This window comes from Peromyscus leucopus, chromosome 2 (genome assembly GCF_004664715.2).
Source record: "Peromyscus leucopus breed LL Stock chromosome 2, UCI_PerLeu_2.1, whole genome shotgun sequence".
Lineage (NCBI taxonomy): Eukaryota > Metazoa > Chordata > Mammalia > Rodentia > Cricetidae > Peromyscus > Peromyscus leucopus.
Window position 1 is genome coordinate 111,087,441 of NC_051064.1, and position 22,870 is coordinate 111,110,310.

At 56.5% G+C, this 22,870-nt stretch overlaps 1 protein-coding gene across 3 annotated transcripts; it reads right to left on the bottom strand.

Moving 5' to 3' along the window:
• Positions 1-1,581: 1,581 nt before the first annotated feature.
• On the bottom strand, positions 1,582-22,497 carry Podn (podocan). 3 transcript variants are annotated; one of them, XM_028888540.2, is made up of 13 exons: positions 22,360-22,497; positions 20,092-20,212; positions 17,546-17,580; positions 14,229-14,545; positions 12,719-12,812; positions 11,452-11,516; positions 10,456-10,565; positions 9,662-9,818; positions 9,243-9,358; positions 8,338-8,995; positions 5,394-5,542; positions 4,302-4,509; positions 1,582-2,473 (listed from the first exon to the last, which is right to left on the bottom strand). In XM_028888540.2, the coding sequence occupies exons 4-12, from the start codon at positions 14,538-14,540 to the stop codon at positions 4,326-4,328; spliced, it is 1,845 nt and encodes a 614-aa protein (XP_028744373.1). In that variant the 5' UTR covers positions 14,541-14,545; positions 17,546-17,580; positions 20,092-20,212; positions 22,360-22,497; the 3' UTR covers positions 1,582-2,473; positions 4,302-4,325. The 3 variants fall into 3 exon arrangements, with proteins under 3 accessions (XP_028744373.1, XP_028744354.1, XP_028744382.1); XM_028888521.2 differs by having other exon boundaries at positions 17,520-17,580; XM_028888549.2 differs by lacking the exons at positions 17,546-17,580; positions 20,092-20,212; positions 22,360-22,497 and having other exon boundaries at positions 14,229-16,164.
• Positions 22,498-22,870: the final 373 nt, after the last annotated feature.

The following is a 22,870-nucleotide window of genomic DNA, read 5'->3' on the forward strand; positions in this document are numbered from 1 at the left end:
CCCGAGTGCTGGGATTAAAGGTGTGTGCCACCACTGCCTGGCAGGACAGGGTCTTGTTATGCAGTACTAGCCACCCATTATGTAGACTCTGTAAGTAGCAATCCTCCTGCCCCCTTCAACCTCTACCCCCCCCACCCCACACCCCACACCCCACACCCCGACCCCCACTCCCGCCTTCCCAAATGCTGAGATTATAAGGCATGACCCGCGCTCTCTAGTTGAGAGCAGACTCTTGGGTGGCGCTTCTTTGTTGAGCTAATCAAGCTGACAGAGCACAGATCGGCTGGTCCTGGTGGCCACAGGGAGGACAGGCCTGTCTAAGCCATCACATGTGGGAGACAGAGTATAAACAAACCCACCCCAGGCCACCTCAATAGGCCTGACTGTAGCTGGGCCTTTTCCAGAGCTGTTAGGGACAGACCTCCTTACCTTGATCAGCCCGGTCTGCTGGGCTCTGGCCCTGAAACCAGACCCCAGGAAAGGAGGGGATCTCAGTGGAAGCCTGCCTTTGGTTAGCTAACATTTTGCCTTAGAGAAGGGCCTGGCTCAAGAAGCCTAAGGGACAGAGAAGGGTGCTGGCCACACGATCTGTTGTAGCCAGGACTGGGTTTAGAGGTGGGGTAGGGGTATAACTCTGGGGTCTGGAGGGGTAGAATACCAGGCCCATGAGGATTCTGAGACCCAGGGAGACAGGCCTCCCCAAGGTCACTCAAGGGCCAGGACGACACAGACCCTCACCCTTGAACTCTACCTTCCTCCCAGGAGTGCCAAGACTCCGGGAAGGGTCTCAGCTCCAGGACCCACCCTCCGACTCTCCATAGTCCTCTCATGGGTCCCCCATAACTGTCTTTCCTCAGGTGATCCCTAACCACCTGGGAGAGACCAGCTATCCAGCCAATTACTTCCCCTTCATGTAGATGGGCTCACTTGACCTTCCCCAAGTCACCTCTTAAGGCCTTTGAGGAGTCCAGCGGCCTTGCCCAGCTAGCCACAGGCAGGAGTCTGTATTTTGATGAACTTGACGGGCTTACACCCACATACCTCCAGGTCAGGAAGATTCCTATATAGTCAATAAGACCCAACGGGCAGCTAGGTACAGCCTCCCTACAGCTTTCAACCCAAGCCCAGCTCTGCCCACATCGGGGTGACATAGTGGACATGTCCTTCAACTCTCCCCTGGGAATGCCTCAAGAGACTGTCCCCACAGCAGCTCTGCACAAGCTCTGGGACCCGCCCTCTGCCTCTTCCCTAGTTGGAGGGCACAGACTATCAGCCACACCACCTCAGTGCAGAGGTGGCGCTCAGGTGGATCCTATGTTGGGGGCTCAGCTTGGGGGAGCAGGGGTAACGTGCAGGCCTGCGCCCTGTCGGACCCTAAAAGCAGATTTCCGTCCACTGAGAGCATCTACACCAAGGCTTCCTGCCCTGCTGCTCTGTCCCTTCCCTCCTCTGTCTGTTCCACTCCTGTCAGGGGCCCTGGGTCCTGGCACTGGTCCTCATTCTTGCTGGTCAGGGGTATCGCTTGTTGGATCAGATGCCAGCCCAGCACCCGGAGGGAAGCACACACAGATACAACATGGATGCCAGGGCAGGGGTAATGCTTTATATTAGTTTTTCTGGAACAGGAAAAATCAGCTTTGAGATTTTTAATCTTTATATATATATTTTTTTTCTCCTTAAACAAAACCAAAGGTACCCCAGAACTTCCCTCAGAACTGAAGACCAACCGCAGCCATCCCCGGCCCCGCCATGCATAGCTGCCTCCTCCCCTCCCCCCTCCTTCTTGAGGTTGTCCTCAGAAAGTGCCTGTGACCTGCCAGGGCACAACGGAAAGAGGCTCCCTGTGGTGGGGTTGCCTCAGCACCTGGGGAAGGGGCAAGGCCGTGGTAGAAGTTAGAAGGTTCGCATCCCCAGAGGGAAGGCAAAAGACAAAAGCCAGCTTTTGTGAGTCTCAGAGGGTAGAAAGCACCTGGCCACAGAGGAAGGAGACAACCCCGAGTCCCCAAGGGAGAGAACAGTGGACAAGGCACACGGCCAACTGTGATGACCAGAGCTGACCAGAAGCAAGAGCTTTGGGTGGCATAGGTCACTCTGTGTGTGTGTGTGTGAAGTGGAGAGAGTGTACCAGGCCAGGGTGGGTTCAGAGGTCAGAGTGTGTGTATGGTGTGGTGTGTGTGTGTGTGTGTGTGTGTGTGTGTGTGTGTGTGTGTGTGTAGTGTGTGTGTTGGTGTGAGACTGTGCAGACAGCCAGCTTGGAGGGTCATATGCAGCTGGCTATCTTGTGTGGCCAGGCTGGGGGTGTGGTGTCTGCACGTGTCTGCTTGTGTAACACATTACAGGAAGGGGTGGGACACGAGACTGTGTTCAGCCTCTGGCATTCGGATGCCCCTTGGGCTCAGCGCTGGGTGTGTCAGAAGGGGCGCTCACGGGGCACAGGCCTGGGCTGCAGAAGGGAGTCCGGAGGTCCATCGTCCTGTGGAACACGTTGGAGAGTCAGGGCTAGCGACAAACAGCTCTGGGTGGAATGACTCAGAGCGAGTGGGTTTGGGAAGCCAGGCTACTGTGAGTGGGAATGACAAGGCACCCCTGGGAGTCTGGAACCAGGAGGTGCCCAGCTTGAATCCAGAACTCTCTGGGACTTCTCCCAGCATTCCACTTGATTGTGGCCAACATTCCACAAAGGGGGAAGATTCTCCCTAACCCCAGAACTCCCCAGCGCTTCCCCCTGAGAGCCAGAGGGTCCTCACGGAATAGCAGCCGCCCCTTCCTGCTGACCCCGGCTTTTAAGGACAGTACCTTAGGGCAAGGACTCTACCTCCATAGCTGGTCCTGAGAGCTGGGCCTGCCCTCCATGCTCACAACCCTGTCATGCATCCTGCATTAGTGGATACCTTGTCCCCATCATCCATCCTCACAGCTGTCATCATCCATCACCACCCCCCCAACCCACACTACCAGTTCCTGTCAGTTCCAGGCCCTACTTCAAGTCAACATCTTAACTATGGCCATGACCAGCAGCCTCCTTCCATGACCCCCTCTGGCCTCATAACCCCTAACACATTCTCTGAAGTCCTAGCTAACCTTAGATATCCCCTCTGACCTCTGCTCTCTGCCTGGACACCCCCTGTCACCTGCCCAGGTTTCCACCCCCTCCCCACATCCCTGCTCCCAACACTTCCACCTGCCCCTCCCCCTTCCCAAGCCTGGCCCCCAGGACAGAGACTGTTAATCTAGCCCACTTCTTTGTTCCCTGTCTTCCTGGTCCCACCACCCTAACCAATCCTCTGCTTGGCATCTTCCCCTGCATGGACAGATGACCTTAGGCTGATGTGACTTCAGATCCAGCCATCAAAGCCACCAGCCTGCCTGGGACTGCAGCCACTCAGCTCCCTGGCCCTCCTTCCACAGTGGGACGATCACCAGGCTCCTGCAGTTCCCTCCAGCGGCCCTCCTGCCCACTCTCCTCCCTCCACGGCATACCCCACGAGCATCCACGTCACCTGTGCCCAAAGGAAAGCAAGCAGACTGGGCCTTCGTGAGTTTCACGTGGCCTCCCCTCTACTGCCCCTCAGCTCTTGCCCCCCCCCCCAGAGCAGGTATGTTCCCTGACTTCCCAGTCATCCTCCCCACCCCCACCTCTCTCTCTCAGTGGTTCTCTCAGAAGCCACAGGGACTCTGTGTAGACGCATGCAGTTAGGCTCGGCAGAGGCCACCCCCTCTCAGGCTCTTAGCACTGAAGCCGCTTGAGTCCCCTGCTTCCAGAGAAGCCCCTGCCTGGACTAGGTATGTGCGTATATGTGTGTCCACATGTAAGCCTGTGTGAACGGGTACCCATACCTCTATGCATACTTGTTCACACAGATATGTACATGTTATTGCCTCTAACTGTGTCCTGGAGTAAAGTATGTATGCATGTATGTACACATGTGTAGATGCTTGTGTGTGCAAACTCCCTGTACGTTAACTGTGTCTGGGGCCCATAGGGCTACCCTCTCCCTCTCTACCCTGGACAAGCTCTTCTAAACCTATCTCAAGGCCTACAGTGACTACATCCCCATCTCCAGCTCAGGCGTCTCTGCACCCCAGGGTAGCTCCCAGTACAGTATTCATCTCCCTGTGTTCGAATGCCTCCACACAAACTGGCGTCCGTGGGTGCCCTGCCACACACCCTAACCTCTCCCATGGTGCAATCCTACACGCAAAACTATGTTCAAAATGAAGGGACAGACTAGAGGACAGGGTGAGGATGGGTCAGGGACAGTGTGGGGAGAGGTGAGCATCATACCACACAAACCACCCACCTGGGTCAGATCTGTGTCACTTTGTTACGATCCTGTTTCCTCCTCTTCATCCTCCTCCTCTTCCTCCTCTTCTTCTTCCTCATCTGTGTGGCCCCGGTCCTTGGAAGTGCCACCAAACTCAAAGTTGCCTTCAATGTCCAAGACCTGCAGGTGTTTCAGCCTCCGGAAGGCGCTTTCCACCACGGAGCCCACGGCCAGCTTGTTGAATCTGAGTGGTGGTCCGTGGGTCAGTGTCAGGAGCCCAGGCTGATGCCCTCATGCCTGCCCAGCTCAGAAGGGAAGAGGGCAGGGAGTGGGTGTCTGGGAAACGGCGCAGCAAGTTGTAAAGGCGGGGGACCAAGAAGCATGGTACGCCATGGCAAGCAGACCTGCTGGGGCACTGACAGCTGGGAGGAAGGGACGAGCAGACGACTGTCATCTACAGGGCAAGAGAAGCCTCCCGCTCCGCACACTTACTTCATCCATAGAGGGGGCAGCCATGGGAGTTGCCTCTGCTGCCCTCTGGTACTAACCCCGAGATCTGACTGGTACACAGGCAAGGCCAGGGCTGAGCTGGTAAGGGATGTACTCGGTCCTGACTTTAGGCCTGACAGTGCCTCAACTCTGCTCAGAAGTCGGAGTCACACCACCCCGGTGTCTCCACCCTGGGCCTTCTGCTATCTTCTGTTCTCTCTGATTTGGGGGGGTCGGGCCGAGCGGGGTGTGGGAAGGGTTGAGAAGAAGTCATAGTCCGTGGGGTCTGAGTTCCCTGAAGTCCTCACCCCAGAGCCCAGTGGGACCTAGGCACCTGCGTTCTTGGTCTGACCCCGAGCCCCACCTGGCTGGCTGTGAACATAGCCGTCACCTGTGTCTTCACAGCTGCAGGTCAGCAAGATGCTCTCTGGGCCTCCTCCCGTAACCACTCACACATCAACACCACCCTACACTAGTCGTTAATGTTTCTGATGCCCACTAGCAAACCCATGAGCCACCGCAGGCCTGCCAGAGCTCTGCTCACACTCTTCCTGCACGCTACGCCCCTGTGTCTCAACTGCCCATCTACTGTTAGATGTGTAGGGGGCGGGTCCAAGAGGGGCTCCGGGGACTTCCTACCTGAGGAAGATCCCCTTGAGGTTGGGAGTGGAGTCAAAAGCGTTGGCAGGAACAGAGCTGATCTTGTTATTCTGCAGGTACAGGTACTCGAGCGATGGGGGCAGTCCCTGGGGGATCTCTGTGAGCTGGTTCCCGGCGATGTCCAGCAGCTGCAGAGGTGAGCAGAGGAGTCAAGGACACTCCCATCTGCGCACAGCACTTAACAGCTTACAGACTCCCACCATGCCGCAGTCTATTGACATCTAATGAGAACCCCCGGTGGGGTGGGGGTAGGAACCCATGTTTTCCAGGTGGGCAAACGGCTTAGCTAGGTTAATCCACCTCTAAGAGGCTAGAACACGCTGTGCCAGACTCCGAGTATTGGTTCTCATTGATGTAGACTCTACCCAGTCCTTTCTCTGCCTTTGCAGAGTCATGGCCAAGCTGCCTGCATGTCATAGCATTTCCTCCTTAATCCACCTGTCACTTCCATCAGACTAGCCACGCCGGGATCCACGGGTGCGGGTCACACGTGCAGGGGCCTGGAGAGTAGGCACAAGGCTTGTAGAGATCCTGACACAAGCAGGTCCCAGGCTGGGCAGGCTCAGATCGCCTCATGCCTGGAGCCCAGGAGTCATAGCCAGGGAAGTGGGGCAGAAGAGCTGGCACACACCGGCTCTGTGGTCACCCTTGCTGCCCCTCAGAGTGCCAATGCACCTTCTCCAGACCCACACTAGTGCTGCCATGGGACAGGACTACAGGATCTTTGAGCTCCTTCGTTGCCCTGGCAGGCTGGGATTCGGGTCATCGCCCAGATCTCACGCAGCTTGGTGAGCCTGCATCAGGACTGCAGCGGAGTCCAAAATTTCCAACTCTGTTAGCTCCTCTTGTTTCCCATGGTGTCTCCACAGCCACTGGGACCCTCCCCGCTCCTCGCCTTTACCATTCCCTCATTCATTCCAGAGATGGTTGGTGCCCATGGGGGCTGGGGACATGGACTCCATGAGACACCATCTCCACTCTCAGGAAGACAGACAGGCTGTGGAGACGGACCAGAGCGTGACAAAACAAGCCACGGGCTTGGCTGTAAAGAGGGAGCAGGGAAAGGTCTCATCCAGCTTCAAGCCAGGAGAGGTTTTCCAGGACATTAGCACAGGGTGGATTTGAGGAAAAAGGAGCAGCTGCCTGTCAAAAGACCCTCAGTGTGAGAGAATCCCTGCTTGCTCACCAGACACCCAGGCTGAGGCTCAAGCCTGACCTGCCCGACCCTGCTAACAGGTAAGGATGTTTCCTAGGCAAGGTGACACTCAGGCTGAGACCTAGGTATACCCTAACAAGGGTGGTGCCCCCCCTCTTATTTCTCGCAGGATCCCCAGTTCTGGAACTGTGTCTAGTACAACATGGGGACTCTTCCAGGATGAGTGAAGGAACAAAGGAATAGATGTCTCCAGTAAGCAAGGCAGGCAGAGTGCATCCAGTAGAGGGCCTGGTGTGCCTGAGCAGGAGCAGAGGGAGCCTTGAAAACCACAGCAGGGAATCCGGCCGGGGACCTCAAGGAAGCGGGAGTTATAGAAGATTATATAGGAGTGTGGGTGTGCGCAGGTGCTTAAAGTACGGGAGCGGTGAGATCCCGGGAAGCTGAGGTCCGGTTGAGAAACAGGGTGGCTTGGCCTGGGGCATAAGCAACCTGAATAGAGAGCTGTCGTTCGGGTAGGAGCTGGCAGGCTGCCTGAGGCAGGCAACAGAGACAAGAAGTATGCCCAGGCAGCTTACAAGGTGCCCTGGGTGGGTGTGGCCCTTCCCTCTGAGTGAGTTAGAAAAGGTAACAAGAGGGGGCAGGTGTGGAGGCTTGGGATCAAGACTGAGCTCCCGAGGAAGAGCTTGAAGGCAGTACTGAGGCTGGATTCTGGTGCAGCCCTCGGCAGGGTGGCCAGGGTGAGGAGAGACCATGCAGAACCAGCTGCCTCAACCATCACACTCTGTCCAACTCCAGGTTCCTCCTGGATTCTCTCTGCCCCCACTTCTCCCCAGTATTCTTTGAAGACGCCCCAGTCCTGATGGCAATTCCCACCACCACAGCCGGTGGTGAGCACGTCAGACTGAAACATGGGCCACTCCTTCTACCCAGAATACAGGCAACTGACAACCCACGGGCCCCAAGGCCTGGCAGATGAAGCTTCTAAAGAAAAACAAGGCAGAGAAAGACCTCAGAACTGGCTTCTAAAGAGCCCCGAGAGACTAGAGCAGGCCCTGAGGAGGTCTGAGGGAGAAGGGACAGGGTGGAGGTTCTCAGCTTCTGTCATGAAGAATGGTTCTGGGAGGGGGACAGAGCTGCTGTGGCAGGCTTGGCCCCTCTTCAGTGTTCCGATGAATTTCACCTACTCACTGCTCTCCTCACATGGGAGGTTCTTGTCCCCAGAGAGGTTTGACCTTGAGGATATCCCCACATAGCCATAGCAGCCATGCCCATTGGTTGGCCCCAGAGTGCCTTGAGCAGCTGTCCCATCCTGGCCCTCAGCTGACCGGGAAGATCAACAACACCCCGATCTCCAATGTCAAGGCCCAGCCTTCTGCAAGGCCCTACTTCTGTACTTCAGGACGCTGGGCCCATGTTGCCCAAACTGCCCCCGAATTCTCCTGAACTAGGGACCCTGACCTGCACCACCCTTCTCAAGCCTGGTCTGCCTGTGGTGACAAGGCCTGGCCACCCTAAACATAGGCTCCTGTGCTCACTCTGCCCTTCGCTTTTGCCCCATAGGTAGGGTGGACTGCATGGTCACGGCCCTCCTACCCTAAGGTCAGCCTCCCCGGCAGGTCTCTAACTGTGAATCAGCTCAGTCTGGCCAACCCACAGGAACCTGGCTCCTGGCACAACTGTCCCCCGTCCCAGTAGCTAGGTAGGCTCAGGGCAGACCTACCATCCTCTCTCCTCCCTGTGCCCCTGAGTGGCCCAGTCCTTTAGTACCTGCAGACCAGCAAGGTCCACCCAGGCACGGGGTCCCAGGGCCCGGCTACGCAGTCGGTTTCCTGTGAGGTAGAGTTCCCGCAGCTGGGCCATGCCAGCCAGTGCCCCGCGCGCCAGGGCAGCCAACTCATTGCGCTTGACCTTCAGCACGTGCACATTTCTAGGCAGGCCCGGAGGCAGGGTTTGCAGGCGGTTGCCGGACAGGTCCAGGGAACGCAGCAGACGCAGCTTTCGGAAGGCGTCCCGGTGCATCTGCGGGCTGGTGATGCGGTTATAGCTGAGGTTGAGTTCTTCCAGGAAGTAGGTGGTGGCGAAGTCCTCACGGCCGATGCCTGTGATCTGGTTGTGCAGGATCATGAGGGTGCGAACCCGGCGGGGCAGGCCGCCGGGCACGCGCTCCAGCGCGTTGTTGTAGAGGTGCACCGTGTGCAGCCGCTTGAGGCCCTGGAACGCCAGCGGGTGGATGCCCTCAGCCCGCAGCTGGTTGCTGTGCAGCAGTAGATACTCAAGGCTGCGGATGGGTGTCAGCACATCAGCGTCTACGCTCTGGATGACGTTCTTCTCCAGGTGCAGCAGGACCAGACTGCGGGGAAGGCCAGCGGGGACCCGGGACAGGTTGTTGCTGGACAGGTCCAGGTACTCCAGGCTGGAGAGCTTCCTGGAGAGAGGAGGGGACTGAGATGCTAAGCCGGAGCCCACATCCCACATCTGCCATCTCAGCAGGCCTTATCTATACACTTTGACTTCTTCCCAGAGACAGAAAGGGCAAACGACACCAGCCCCAAAGTGTCTTCAACCGGGGAAAGCAGCCAAGGAAAGCAGGCACGTGACTGTGCCCAGCTGGGAACAGCTGAGCCTGCCAGGTGCCATGGTGATGAGGAGGATGCGGTGATACAGGGACCCACCAGAAGGTCTCATTGTCCAGGCCTTCATCGGTCAGGTAGTTGTTTTGCAGGTATAGCTCTCGAAGGTTGCTTAGCTCACTGAAGGCCCCAGGGGGGATCTTCTCTAGCTTGTTGTTCTAGAAGGAAAGGGAGGGAGGGGCAAAGTGAGAGGCAGGGGCAAGACCCAGGCCTGGGGTGAGGTGTACCAAGAGGGGCGTCGGACCTGCAGCATCTGGGTGTGCTGATAGCCCCCTCAAACCCACTCTGACGGTCGAGGCGCCCAGACGTCCGCCTACTCCCCCAGACAGCGAATACTCCTGCGATGTACTCCCAGACTCACTCGGCATCCCCACACACAACTGGGCCGCGCTTCTCCCTCAGCAGTTCTGTGTCTGGCCCAGGGTCTGCCTCTTCCCCCACGGGCCCTCTCTGCTCCCCACCTTGAGATGCAATTTGTACAGGGCAGGTGGCAGGTGTTTGGGCACGTGGCGCAGGAAGTTGCTGGACAGGATGAGGATCTCGACGTTGCTGGAGCCATTGAACATGTTGTCGGGCAGACCGGCATCTGCTAGCTTGTTGTTGTGCAGGTACACAGACCTGCGGGATTGAGGTACAGTCCTCACCCCACCTGGGCTCCCCGCCCTAGGCCAGCTTTGCTCTGTACCTTCCAAGTCTTACTCGGGCCGAGGGCAGGGTCCGGGGCACTTTTCTATCCTCTTAACCCAGGGGTGCAGAGTTAAAGAGCATCAGAACCCCCTCTCTGGTCAGGGACAGGGGCAAGGACAGGCTCAGCACCCTGCCCGAAGTCACCACATAAATTAGCGGCAGAAACAGGACTTCCTGGTCCCAGCCCAGACTCCTTCATCGGAAGTCCAGTGTGGGGGGGGGGTCCTGGGAGTGGTCATACCTCCTTAAGCAAGTTCAAAGAAGGGCAGCTCCGCCTGACGGAAGCTGTTCTTTCCTCCCAGACCCCACCACTCCCATACCTAAGTTCTCATTCCTCATTTACTGGACAGAGACCTCCTCATCCCTCAGGTCTCAGCCCTCTGGATCCTGAGCTCCTCTAGGCCCTGGGTGTGCCTCCTCCACCCCTGAGCACAGCCCATAGCCCACAGCACAGCAAACCCCTGCTCAGGGCCTGCCTGTGTCTCCACTTTGTTTCCCCCAAACCCTCCACACTCGCCCGACACACACACATTCCCACACACCCAGGATCAACCCTCTGACTTCTGACCTCAGATTTGGCTTTTGGCCAAAGGTGAGCCCATAGATCTTAGTGAGATAATTGGCAGCGAAGTCCACACTGATCAGGGCATTTGGCAGGAATCGGGGTGCCAATGTTAGCTGGAAAGAAAAGAGACAGCAAAGACCAACAGAGGCTAGCTCTGGGCCCTGCCACTGGGTGCTCATCACCAGCAGAAAGACCCACAGAGGCTAGCTCTGGGCCCTGCCACTGGGTGCTCAGCAGCAGCAGAAAGACCCACAGAGGCTAGCTCTGGGCCCTGCCACTGGGTGCTAGTCGGCTTCCCTTCCCTGTTCTTCCCTGACCACCAAAGCCACTTTGCTAATGCAGAAACTTGTTCCATCAATTGAGAACACAAAATGTGCCCAGCTCCCACAGCCCTTAGCCTGGCAGTCAGAGCCCACTGCACCTGTTCCCACACTCCTGAGCTCCTGGGCTCATGAGGAAGGGGGGTTAGAGGTCAGAAGAAACAGTGTGATTTGAAAGGTTGCTCTGGGTGGAGGGAAGGCAAGCTTCCTGTTTACTATTTACCTCTATGCATCTTGAAACATGTCTCCTTGTGTCCAGGCTTGTCCCAAATTCCCAGGCTTAAATGATCCTAACCTCAGCCCTGAGTACTGGGGACCAGGGAAACATGCCACCTCAATGGCACAGCCTTGCCCTGGGCCCAGGCTGGAATCTGCCTGCCCTTCATTGCTGTGCTCAAGTATCGTCTCCTCCAAGAAGCCTTCTGAGTGCCTGAGTGACAGGTGGGGCTCTCCCTCCACCCATCCATGCTGAAGGCCTTGGCCGCTTCCTTATCAGACATGCTCTAGGTTACAGGCGGTGGTATGAGTCCCCTTCTCAGCATCCAGGGCAATGGGGACCCAGAGGCCAGGCTGGAAAGGGCACTGGAGAGTAACCCCAGAGCTCAAGGGACGAGAGAGCCAAGAGGACAGGGAAGGCCGCCCACCCCAGGGAAGCCCGCCCAGCCCCCGTGGCCCTCACCTTGTTGTTGGCCAGGTACAGGTAATTGAGGCTAGTCAGATGCTGAAACGCCTCCTCTGGGAGCCCTTTAAAGGACAGGTCAGAGCCCTAGATGAAGGAAATACTGCAGGGGAGCAGGCGAACCACCCATCTGCTAGGCAGCTCCCTCCCTTCCCAGTCAGTTCCAGTCTTCATCCTGTCCTGCATTCTCTCTCCTCCTCACGTGGCCCAAGCATAGGAGTGAGCAGTTAAGTGCTTGCTGGGGACTGAGTGACCTAGCCTAACCCTTGGAGGCAGGAAGGGGTGCTCCCCTGGGGATGGCTGCAGGGGGGTCAGAGGCCCCTCTTCAATCTCAGCCCCACCTACAGGCAGGTGCAGCCCAGCCGGGCTGGGCTCTGTGCAGGGCGAGACACATCCTCTGACAGCTGGCTTGTGAGGAGACCAGTTAGATTGGCCCCTCTCCAGCCCTGAGCTGGCCTCTGACACCCAGTTCCTGCTCCAGGACCCCCAGATGCTGGGACTGGCCCAAGGCAAAAGGAGAGGGAACAGTTACATAAACCGTGGGCTGTGTCTCCATGGAATACCCGGCTCTGGAGTGTGACGTGACAGCCAGATAGAGCTCTAGCAACAGCAACGAGAGAAACGAATTGCTAAGTGAGACAAAGCAGGCCGCCGCCGCAGCGATTGCAGGGGATCAGCCGTGGGGTTGATCTAAGATGAATGGCTGCAGATCACAGAGGCGGCCGTCCACTGCATAAACTTACCCAAACACATCAGATTGGAGTGGACTTTTAAACTGGGTCACTTAGGGCACATAAATTACATATCAATAGAGCTGCTTTCTTTTAAAATGGGGAAGGGAGAATACCAAAATCTTAATATTGATTAATTCAAAGTGGCAGGATTATAGTGGGTTTTTTCCCCCTCTTCCACTTTGTTTTTTTTTTTAAAGTTCTATCCCAATTATGTATTATATTCATCTTCAGGGGAAAAAAAAAACAACTTAAGAATGTTGCTCTTGGATTCTTCAGGCCCTTGCAAATTGGAGAGTCCCTGACAAGGTCCCAGGAAGCTTGTGATCTCAATGCCCCAGGCCCTGCCTCCTGGGTCTCAGACACCCACAGCAGGCTCAGGTCCACATCAGAGAGCTCCCCTGCCAGCCCAACCCAAGCCTGGGCTCCCCTTCACCCCAGGGTCTGCACAGTGAGTTCTCCCCGTGGCCACTGTGCCTCTCAGGCCTCTGAGGTTCTGTGTCCCGGGCCCCGGGGCCAGTGTCCCAGCTCCTCACCTCGGGAAGTTAGACGGTTGTTCTGAAGGTTGAGTGTCTCCAGCCGCTGCAGCCGAGCCAGCTCCTCGGGGTAGATCTTCTCCAGCTGGTTGTTCTGAGGGGAGATGGGGGGGCAGCCATTCAGGGGTGGGTGCATGAGGGGTGCTGTACCTACCCTTGGCCCTAGGAGCACCCTCTCTTGGGCACCTGCCTTGGCATTCTCTCTGGGGCAGACAGTGCACCGCGGTGGGCACAAACCTGTGTGAGTCCCACTCTTAAAGAGCCCACATGCAGCTCTCACCCACGGCTCAGACCTGCACCAAGTGACAGCACCTGGAACTGCTCTCCAAACAGAAGGCACTTAGCTCCCTTCTTTGACCCAGAGTTCCCCACTCCCCTCGGAATACTAGGTTTCTGACCATGTGCTCTGGAAAGCTCTCCTGGGCTGGATGAAGGGTTTGATCTGGAGCCCATGGTGTAAGTTCTCGTTTTCTCTCTCTCTCTCTCTCTCTCTCTCTCTCTCTCTCTCTCTCTCTCTCTCTCCCCTCTCTCTCTCTCCTCTCTCTCTCCCCCTCTCCCTCTTTCCCTCCTGGTTTCCAAGACAGAATTTCTCTGTGTAGCCCTGCTGCCCTGGAACTCACTCTGTAGACCAGGCTGGCCTTGAACTCACAGAGCGCTGCCTGCCTCTGCCTCTCAAGTGCTAGGATGAAGGTGTGGGCCACTGCTACATGGCTAAGCCTCACATCTCTATCTGACTTTGTCTACTCACCTGTCTGTCTGTCTGTCTCACCCATGTACTGTGAGCACCTAAGTTAGAGTGGGACCATGCATGTCTTTCCTACACACCAAACACCCCCACACAGAACCAGGGGTACCCACAGCAGGTACATGAGACAGTCTGTGTGTGAATAGGTGGGAAAATGAGCCGATTAGGAAGTGTCTTCAATTTGGCCTTTCCCCTTATTGACTTACTGCCTGTCAATCCCCCCCCCCCCCCCCCCCGTGACCACAGGCGGATCTCCTGCCTTTGCTGGCTCTCCTGGGGAGAGATGTAATAGTTCCTCCCCTCCCCTAGGCCTGCCCTAGATGCCCCAGGATCCATCCGTCCAGTCAGGGGGGCCTCAGCAGGGGCCAGGACTCTCGCTCTGTGCTCAGAGCCCACTGCCTCCTGGAGTTGGATCCCCTTGTCCTGGCTTTCCTGGTCCTGCAATGGTGTTCATGGTGCCCTAGGTATTCAGCTGCTGGGCAACTCTGTGGCCATGGTGAGGCGTTTTCACTCTGCAAGCTGAACAGCCCAGACGCCTCCATGAACCAGCAGGCTGCATCTCGGGGCTCTGTAACAGGGCATCGTTGGGACCCGAAGGGTGGGACCAGGGCTCATGAGGCTGATCTGCCTTGCTACCCTGAATCAGGGGCTGCAGGGGGTGGGGCTGGGAAAACTGGAGGTTCTGGGTAAGAAGGGAGCTGTGCAACCATGTCGAAGGCTTGGAGCCAGCAGCTGGGGCAACCACTGGAACAGCATCGACCTCACCTGCAGGGACAGATGGTTGGTGTGCTCGGGCAGGTCGCCTGGAAACTCACGCAGGTCAATGCCACCGCAGTCCACAACACCTTCCTGGGAGCAGGCACAATCTCGGGGACAGTCGATGGTGGCTGGGCCCGGCTCTGGCTCCTCAGGACTCAGGACTAGCACAGGCTGCTCCTCCTCCACAGATTCGTTCTCCTCAGGGCTCAGGCTGTGGGTGGCACTTCGGCCAAACCCAGGTGCCCTCACGGCCAGCACGGGGCCCAGGAGCAGCTGTGGCAGCAGCAGCAGGAGGGATAGGCCCCTGCTGCTGGCCATGGTGCCTGTGGGAGGAGGTGGCTCAGGCCCACCTCGGGGCCAGGGGGGTCACTGATCACGTGCACTGGGCATGCAGTTATGGCCACTGAAGTCATGAGAGGGCCCTCCTAGGCGTAAGACAGTGGCCGCCTTAGAGCCTGATGACTGCCACCTTATCTCATTGGGGACATCCTCTGGAGTGATGGAAGTGCCCTGAAGCCTTGAGTCAGGGCTGCAAAACCCACCTCTAACCCTCACCAGCCTGGGCCCTGAGGAACGTGCACCCCGATTTCACAGAGGGAAGCTAAGGCAGGACCTGGAATTTCCTAAACTCCACATAGACAAGGTGGCAAGCCCTTGTCCCTCCCCAGCAGGTGTGACCCTGCTCCAGCTTCCACGCAGGATCCCGGGACTGGGCCCTGCCCCTCTTCCAGCTCCCTCTCCGGGCACCAGCTGAGCTCCACTGGATTACCTAGTGGTCCCTCCCTCCTTCCTAGACTTTGCACATACCATTCCTTCTGCCCCAAACGCCCCTTCCCTCTCTTGTGCCGTCAACAACTTCCTTTCCGAGAAATAACTCAAGTGCTACAGTGTGTGGGGGAGGGTAGAGTCAGAGGTTGCCCAGGGCTTAGCAATCGTTGAACGAAAGTCACAGCACCTAAGCTGAGAAGAACTCTGCATGTGGGTACAGTCTGAGTGGCCCCAAAGCCAGGCAAAGAGGTGGCTGAGGCTGCTGCCATCCTATGACCCGATGAGTCCCACTCCGGGTGTTCAGCCACCCAGCTATCCTCACCAGGACCTGACACGCTCCCATGACCACTGCCCCTGCAGATAACCCCCAGCGCAGTAGGGATGGGTACAGGCTAAGAATGATGCTTGGCTACCATTGTCCCGGTGGCCCTGAAGGTCAGGGCTTAGCATCACAAGGACTCAGACACGTCTCTGGGGTGTGTGGAGGTGTAACAGGCGGCAGTGAGAGGTACTGATCCCAGGACCCACAGACCCCAGGGTAAGCCTCACCTCCCCCAACTCACTGCACCCTCACTGCACCTCGGCCTCCTCATCTGTACCGGGCAGGTGCTGTCTAAACTCACAGTCCTGTCAGGACAAAGTATGACAACAGACACAGAGCATCGGATGCCCATCAGGTGACGGGAGCTGCTGTTGCTACTTGGAGGACTCTGCACAGTAACGTGTAACGTTGCGCGCGGTAACATTGAGTGGCTGAGAGGTGTCCAGGTGGGTGTCCAGGCTCGGAGGTCCACTCCAGAATGGAGTGGTGGACAGCGCACAAGCCAGGCTGGGTCTCTCCCACACTCCCTCAGGAAATGCAACCAGACAGCAGCAGCTAGAACCAGAGCTTGTCATGGCAGGGTCAGGGAAACTGGGAAGTCATCGGCAGTGACGCTGAAGGGTGAGATGTGGAGACCAATGGCTGGAGCTGCGAGCCCAGCTCTGCCTCTCACGAGTGTGTGACTCTGGGCAAGTTTCGAAACAGTCTAAATTTCAGTTTCTCATCTGTCCTAGAGATGATAACGGAAGTGTCCTCCATGGGCACTCCATAGGTCAATGAGGTATACACACACTAAATGCTTAATAAATGAATAAATTTAAATAAATGAGTAAATGAATGAATTTCTCCCTTCCATTACTCCAGCGGTTCTCAACCTTCCTAATGCTGCGACCTTTAATACAGTTCCTCATGTTGTGGTGACCCTCAACCATAAAATTGTTTTCGTTGCTACTTCGTGACTGTAATTTTGCTACTGTTATGAATCATAGTGTAAATAGCTCATATGCAGGATATCTGATATGTGACCCTTGTGAAAGGGTTGTTTGACCCCCCCTAAAGGGGTCTCAACCCACAGATTGAGAACCACTGCTCTACTTCATAGCATGGTCCACCTCCCAACCACCTCATTACCCACTCTAGCATCCGCTCTCCACCCCATCCCATACATGGTGGTTTGAGTAGGTATTGCCCCATAGACTCGTGTATGCTCATAATGCTTGGCCCACAGGGAGCAGCACTATTGGAGGCGTGGCCTTGTTGGAGTAGGTGTGGCCTAGGAGGAAGTGTGTCACTGTGGGGGTGGGCTTTGAGATCTCATCTATGCTCAAGCTACACCCAGTGATACAGCTCACTTCCTGCTGCCTGTGGATCAAGATGTAGAACTCTCAGCTCCTTCTCCAGCACCATGTCTGCCTGCACGCCTCCATGTCCTGTCATGATGATAATGGACTAAACTTCTGAGACTGTAAGCCACCACAATGAAATGTTTCCCTTTATAAGAGCTGCCATGGTCATGGTGTCTCTTCACAGCTTCATTAAAACACTAAGACACCATGTCTAGAACCCATCTAGACTTCTTGGTCTGGTTGGTCCCAACCCATCTGCTCTAGATGGGCTGTAGAAGATGCTGCACTATTCTAGATACTGCTCTGTGCTCTTATTGCCTCGGATGCCCCACCTTGCACCCAGCCCTGGGCCCTGGAGATAGAGGTGAGGGAGATCACATGCCTGTCCTGTCTGGAGTAGGTGATACCATAGCCACTACCCACTCAGATCCAGGTGGCAGTATAAGGGGTCCCTAGGAAGACGAGATATCCCAGGGAAAGGGTAGGAAGAAGAGGGCAACAGCCAGGTCCCTTGACCATACAATCCACGTGGCCTAAGCAGACTTGAGCCCCGGCCCACTAGTCTGGCAGAACCCAGAGAGTCCTGCAGATACCTAGCTCTTAGTGAGCAGAAGTGAGTGACATGGACAGCAGCCTGGCCCTCCATTCCCCAGCCACACCTCTACAGGTCATTAGCCTCCCCTCCCCCCATAGCTCATTCCACAGTCTTCTGGCCAGAGCAGCTGGGGGTGGGGGGTAGGGGTGGGGGTAGGGGGGTAAGAGGGTAGGGGGGTGGGAAGTGAGCCTCAAATTTACTCAGAGCAGGAGGCCAGGGAGCGGACGCAGGGAAGAAGCCGGCCCTCGCATATACAAGGTACTCACTGGACAGGCTGGCTTTCTTCCCTCACCTTTGGCTTGTCTCCATAAAAATCCACAGGCTTATCTGTACAAATACATAATTTATATCAACATTCTGAACCAAACTGAAAATGTTTTCTTCACTGCTTTAGAGATCAGAGAGCAGAGGCCCCTGGGATCAGCTAGTGTAACAGCTGTTACAGGGCTGAGCTGAGCTTCGGGGCTTCTGCATTTCCCATGATGCTCTTGTGGGGGCCGAGCACACACTGGGGTTCTACAAGGAAGCCTGGGGCAGGCTCCTGGCTAAGAGGTTCACAATGCCCTGTCTACTCCAGCAGCTACTCGCTGCCACATGGGGCTATGAAGAGCTTAAGGTATGGTGCTAGTCCACATTGAGAGATGCTCTAAAGAACACACTGTGTGTGTAGAGGTTTTAAGGGCACTGCAGAAAAGAATGTAGAACATCTCATTAACACTAATGATATAGAGCTCCTCATTAATTTTATAATGGTTAGATAATACTTCTAATATATTGGGTTAGACAAAATTAAGTTTACCTGTCTTACTGTACTTTAAAAAATTATTTGTTCTAGGCATGGTGGCACACGCCTTTAATCCCAGCACTCGGGAGGCAGAGGAAGGCAGAGCTCTGTGAGGTCAAGGCCAGCTTGGTCTACAGAGAGAGTTCCAGGACAGACAGGGATATATAGTAAGACCCTGCCTTTAAAAAAATAAAAATTGGCCAGGCAGTGGTGGCACACGTCTTTAATCTCAGTCCTTGGGAGGTAAGGGTAGGCAGATCTCTATGAGTTTGAGGCCAGCCTGGTCTACAGAGTGAGTTCCAGGACAGCCAGGACTACACACACACACACACACACACACACACACACACACACACAAATAAATAAATAAATAAATAAAAAACATAAAAACCCAGTCTCTAAAAACCAAAAAATAAATATAAAAATTAAAAATCGTGTGTGTATATGAGAAAGAGAGAGAGAGAGAGAGAGAGAGAGAGAGAGAGAGAGAGAGAGAGAGAGAGAGAGCGCAGGCGCGTGCATGCCAGGGTGAGCGCATGGGTCAGGAGTGCATCTTCTTCCATTCTTGTTCGCAGCCTGCACTGCATACTCCATGCTAGCTGGGCATCGAGCTTCCAGACGATTCTGCCTCCGCCTCCCACCTTGCCGTGGGAGTGCTGGGATTACAGATGTGTGCATCTGGGCATCGAATGCAGGTTGTGGGACTCGCACAGCTGGTGCTCTTACTCACTGAGCCATCTCTGGCCTCTCTGTATTTTTCTTACATGGCTTCTAGAACATTGCATTTGTGGCTCACGTCAAATTTGTTAGACAGACAGTGCTGCTTTTGAGTCTGACGATAAACTGATAAACTTTAGAGTCAGGTAAACTGAGTCACCCGAGATGTGAGAGAGTGAGGTGGAGAGTTCACAGGAGCTCACAGGAGCTCAGAAAGCATGACCTTGTCATCGACGTCTTCCTAGAGCAAGTGAAGCCTAGACCTGGCATTCTGATGGGCAAGCATCTGGCAAGAACAAAAGAGGGTCGGTGTGTGTGCAGGCCTGGGGTCCAGGCAGTCCACGTGGAAAACTCCACAAAGCTCACTCGACTGTCCGTGGCAGGTGGGACGAGAACGACACAAGCAGACACAACGGCCACAGCCCAGGGCAGGTTAGGCCGTGGAGCGTCAGCCTCGTTTCTGGAGGATAAGGAGCTGATGCCGTGAGCAAGGCTGCGCGGAGGATAAAGAGACAAAAGTGCTGAAGCAGCGTTGGAAAGTGAGGACCACATCCCAGAGCCAGGTAGAAAGAATGGGTATGGCCGGGACCCGAGGGCCAGATCCCAGAGCCAGGTGGAAAGAATGGGTGTGGCCGGGACCCGAGGGCCAGATTCCAGAACCAGGTAGAAAGAATGGGTGTGGCTGCGAGCCAAGGACCAGATCCCAGAGCCAGGTAGAAAGAATGGGTATGGCTGGGAGCTGAGGACCAGATCCCAGAGCCAGGTAGAAAGAATGGGTATGGCTGGGAGCCGAGGGCCAGATCCCATAGCCAGGTAGAAAGAATGGGTATGGCCAGGACCCGAGGGCCAGATTGCAGAGCCAGGTAGAAAGAATGGGTATGGCCGGGAGCCGAGGGCCAGATCCCAGAGCCAGGTAGAAAGAATGGGTATGGCCGGGAGCCGATGACCAGAGCCCAGCATCACCTCCTGCCCTCAGGCTCAGCGCATAGTCACTGAGCCCCACTCCCTTTTGAGCTATAGCTTGCTGGAGCAAGAAAAAGCCCAGGAATAGGCATAAGCTATGCTCCTAATTTGCAAGCTGGAAACTCAAGTGCAAATGGCCCCCGCGGCTGCCCACCCCCAAAATCTTAGACTCCTCAGCCCCCCCACCCCCCACCCCGAGGTCTTGGCTTTATCCTTCAAAGTTAGGCTGAGCCTCCCCTGATTCTGGGTGTTGAATGGATTTAATGGAAAGGTAGAGGAGAAAGGCCTACGCCATCAACTGTTCGGATTCCCTGCCTTATTAGTTATGTTAAAATAATAGTAGACTAGAGTCAGGAGCTGGGGCAATGGCTCACCTGTTGGTTAAGAGCAGTACTCCACTTGCAGAAGACCGGAACCCAGCACTCCCTGGGATGGCTTACAGCCACCTGCAACCCCAGCTCCAGGAGTTCTGATACCTCTGGCCTCTGCCAGCACCTGCACGCACAGACACATAATTAAAGATAAGTCATAGCCGGGCAGTGATGGCGCATGCCTTTAATCCCAGCACTCACGAGGCAGAGACAGGTGGATCTGAGTTCAAGGTCAGCCTGGTCTATAGAAGGAGTTCCAGGACAGCCAGGGCTACACAGGGAAACCCTGTTGGGGGAGGGGGTCTTTAAGAAAGAAAGAAAGAGAGAGAGAGAGAGAGAGAGAGAGAGAGAGAGAGAGAGAGAGAAAGAAAGAAAGAAAGAAAGAAAGAAAGAAAGAAAGAAAGAAAGAAAGAGAGAAAGAAAGAAAGAAAAACATGGGTTTTGATGGCTCAGCCAGTAAAGGCCCCTGCCTCCAAGTCTGATGACCAGAGTTGGGACCCCAGGACCTACATGGTAGGGTAGAAGGAGACAACCAGTTCTGGCAAGTTGTCCTCTGACCTCCACACATGCTCTGTGGCATGTGCATACAAACACACATGATAGATAGATGGATGGATGGATAATAGATAGATGGATGGATGGATGGATACCTGGGTGGATAAAATAAATTTAAGACTAGAACTAATGTTTTGCTTCTGCCCATAGCCCTGAGCTGGTCTTGAAGGCTGAGTAGGAGTTCCCCAAGTGAACTGAGGGAAAGGCAAGCCCTCCAGGCAGATGGGAAGCACGGGCAGGGTGTGAAGTAGGGACAGGAAAGCGGCAGATGTGTTTAACCAGGGTAAAGGGGAATAGAAATTAGGGATGGAGACACAGGTTGCCAAGAGTTGCCAAGTCACCATGGCAGGGTGTTGGTGATAGAGAGCCATCGGGGTTCCAGTAGGTCGTGATTAGCATCTGTGTATGACTCCACCAAGCCTACAGGTGCCACTTCCTACCGGGATTCAGACAGAAGGGACAAAAAGTACCCTTTCACCGTGCACAAAGTCATTGAATCTGACACTTCTTACCTTGCACACAGAAGACTGGGCCCAGGGCTCCAAGAGTATGCAGAGGGATGCAGAAGCCCCAGAGCAGCCATAGATGAGTTAGTTTCCCAGGGCAACCCAGGCCCTCCCCAGTGGTGTGTGCCCTATGAGCCCGGGATCTGATCATTTTGGTTTTCACAGGGCAAAAGGGAGAGCGGAGGAAAGGCCCACTCAGGGGTCCTCCCAGCTCACACCCCTAGTGCCTCTTCGTGCCTGGCAGAGCGCAGTTTCACCTTCCCCAGCAGACGCTCTGGGTGCTAATGCCCATCCTTCTGCCCCCTCCTGCGCGCCTGCATCCTGGCCAGGGCACACTCCAGCAGCCTAGGCTGCAGCTGCCTCCCAACCCAGGCCCCAGCTCGGGAGCCCCAAGCCGACCCCACCCCCTTCTTCCACCTGACTGCAGGTCAGGTATTTCAACTCGAGCATCCCCAGGCCCCGTGCCATCCCCTACCCCCCATCCCGCCCCGGCTGATGGTGGTTCTGTGACACACACAACCTGAGGACAACTGTGCTTTTCGCCTTGCCCCTTTCTGTCCCGCTGGAAGCAGCAGCCTAGACAGACGGCGGGGTTGTGGCCAGAGTGTACAGAGCTGTGCTAGACCGCACCGAGGCAGACGAAGCCAAGTCCCTTGCTCGTCTGTGCGCCTCACCTGTCCACGCACCCTAGAGATTGATTTTTTTGCCTCCTCCTGTGCTTGTTTCTGTCTGTGAAGAGGTCGTTGTTGGACTCGGTGGAGCCCCTGCTGAACTGACGTGGAAAGTCGCGGGATGCCCTGGGCCCAAGTTCTCAGTGCAGAGATCCAGACCCCTTCCCAGTTCCACCTGCCCCCACCGTCCCTGTCACCCGCCCGTGTGCCTCCACCTCCCCTCCCCACCCGCACGCAGATTCTTTCCAGATGTGCGCAGCGGGAGGAGCCCGAAGGCTGGGAACCAGCCTCTGAACATCGAGTAGAAAAAGCGCCCCCTGCTCCCGATCCCGCAGGGGTCGCCCCCACCCCCTGCCGTGTGTGTGTGTGTGTGTGTGTGTGTGTGACCGTGCTCCTGCGCAGGGTCCATGGGACAGGGCGGGATGGGGCGACCGTCCCCGGCAGCGGCGGTGGGCACACTGCGGGAAGTCAGAGCGGGCTGCCGGGGCGCGGCCCATGGCCCGTGGTCCCTCGGCCCACCCGTCCGCCCGCACCCCTACCTGCTGCTGCGCGCCGCGCCGTGGGCGGAACAGGCTCCCGGGTGTCGGCTGCGCTCCGCGGGCGCGGGCGGCTGTCATTCAAGTCGCGCCGTGCGCGCAGCGACGCCAAGTTTTGTTGTGGGTTCTCTCTCCCCGCCTCTCCCCCGGCCCCCGCCCCGCGTGCATCTGCCGGACGCCGGCCTCGCCCGACACAGGCGCAGGGTCCCGCCGGGCGCGGGGAGGGAGGGAGGGCCTGCGCCCAAGGCGTCGGGGCTTGGCGAGGCCCCACTTCCCGGGAGCCCGCGCCGCCGCCCCGGCCCCTCTCCGCCCCGGCGGGCCGCCGCACCACGCCCCCCAGCACCGGCCAGGCGGGGTGCCTCCGGCGGCGCACCACGTCCGACTGACTGCCAGCCTGCGCCGTGGGGCCGCTCCCCAATCGGGCCCCCGCACCTGAGGGGAGCCGCGAAGGCTCCTTCCAGCCACCGCCTGGGCGTCCTCACGCCCGAGAGGATTTTGCAACCATTCCAGGTGC

Coding starts and splice junctions, on each gene's coding strand:
- Podn (XM_028888540.2), bottom strand. CDS start 14,540: ATGGCCAGCAGCAGGGGCCTATCCCTCCTGCTGCTGCTGCCACAGCTG. Junction 8,996..9,242: donor CTGGACAATGAGACCTTCTG/GTGGGTCCCTGT, acceptor TCCTCTCTCCAG/GAAGCTCTCCAGCCTGGAGT. Junction 4,510..5,393: donor CTCAAGGGGATCTTCCTCAG/GTAGGAAGTCCC, acceptor ACCACCACTCAG/ATTCAACAAGCTGGCCGTGG.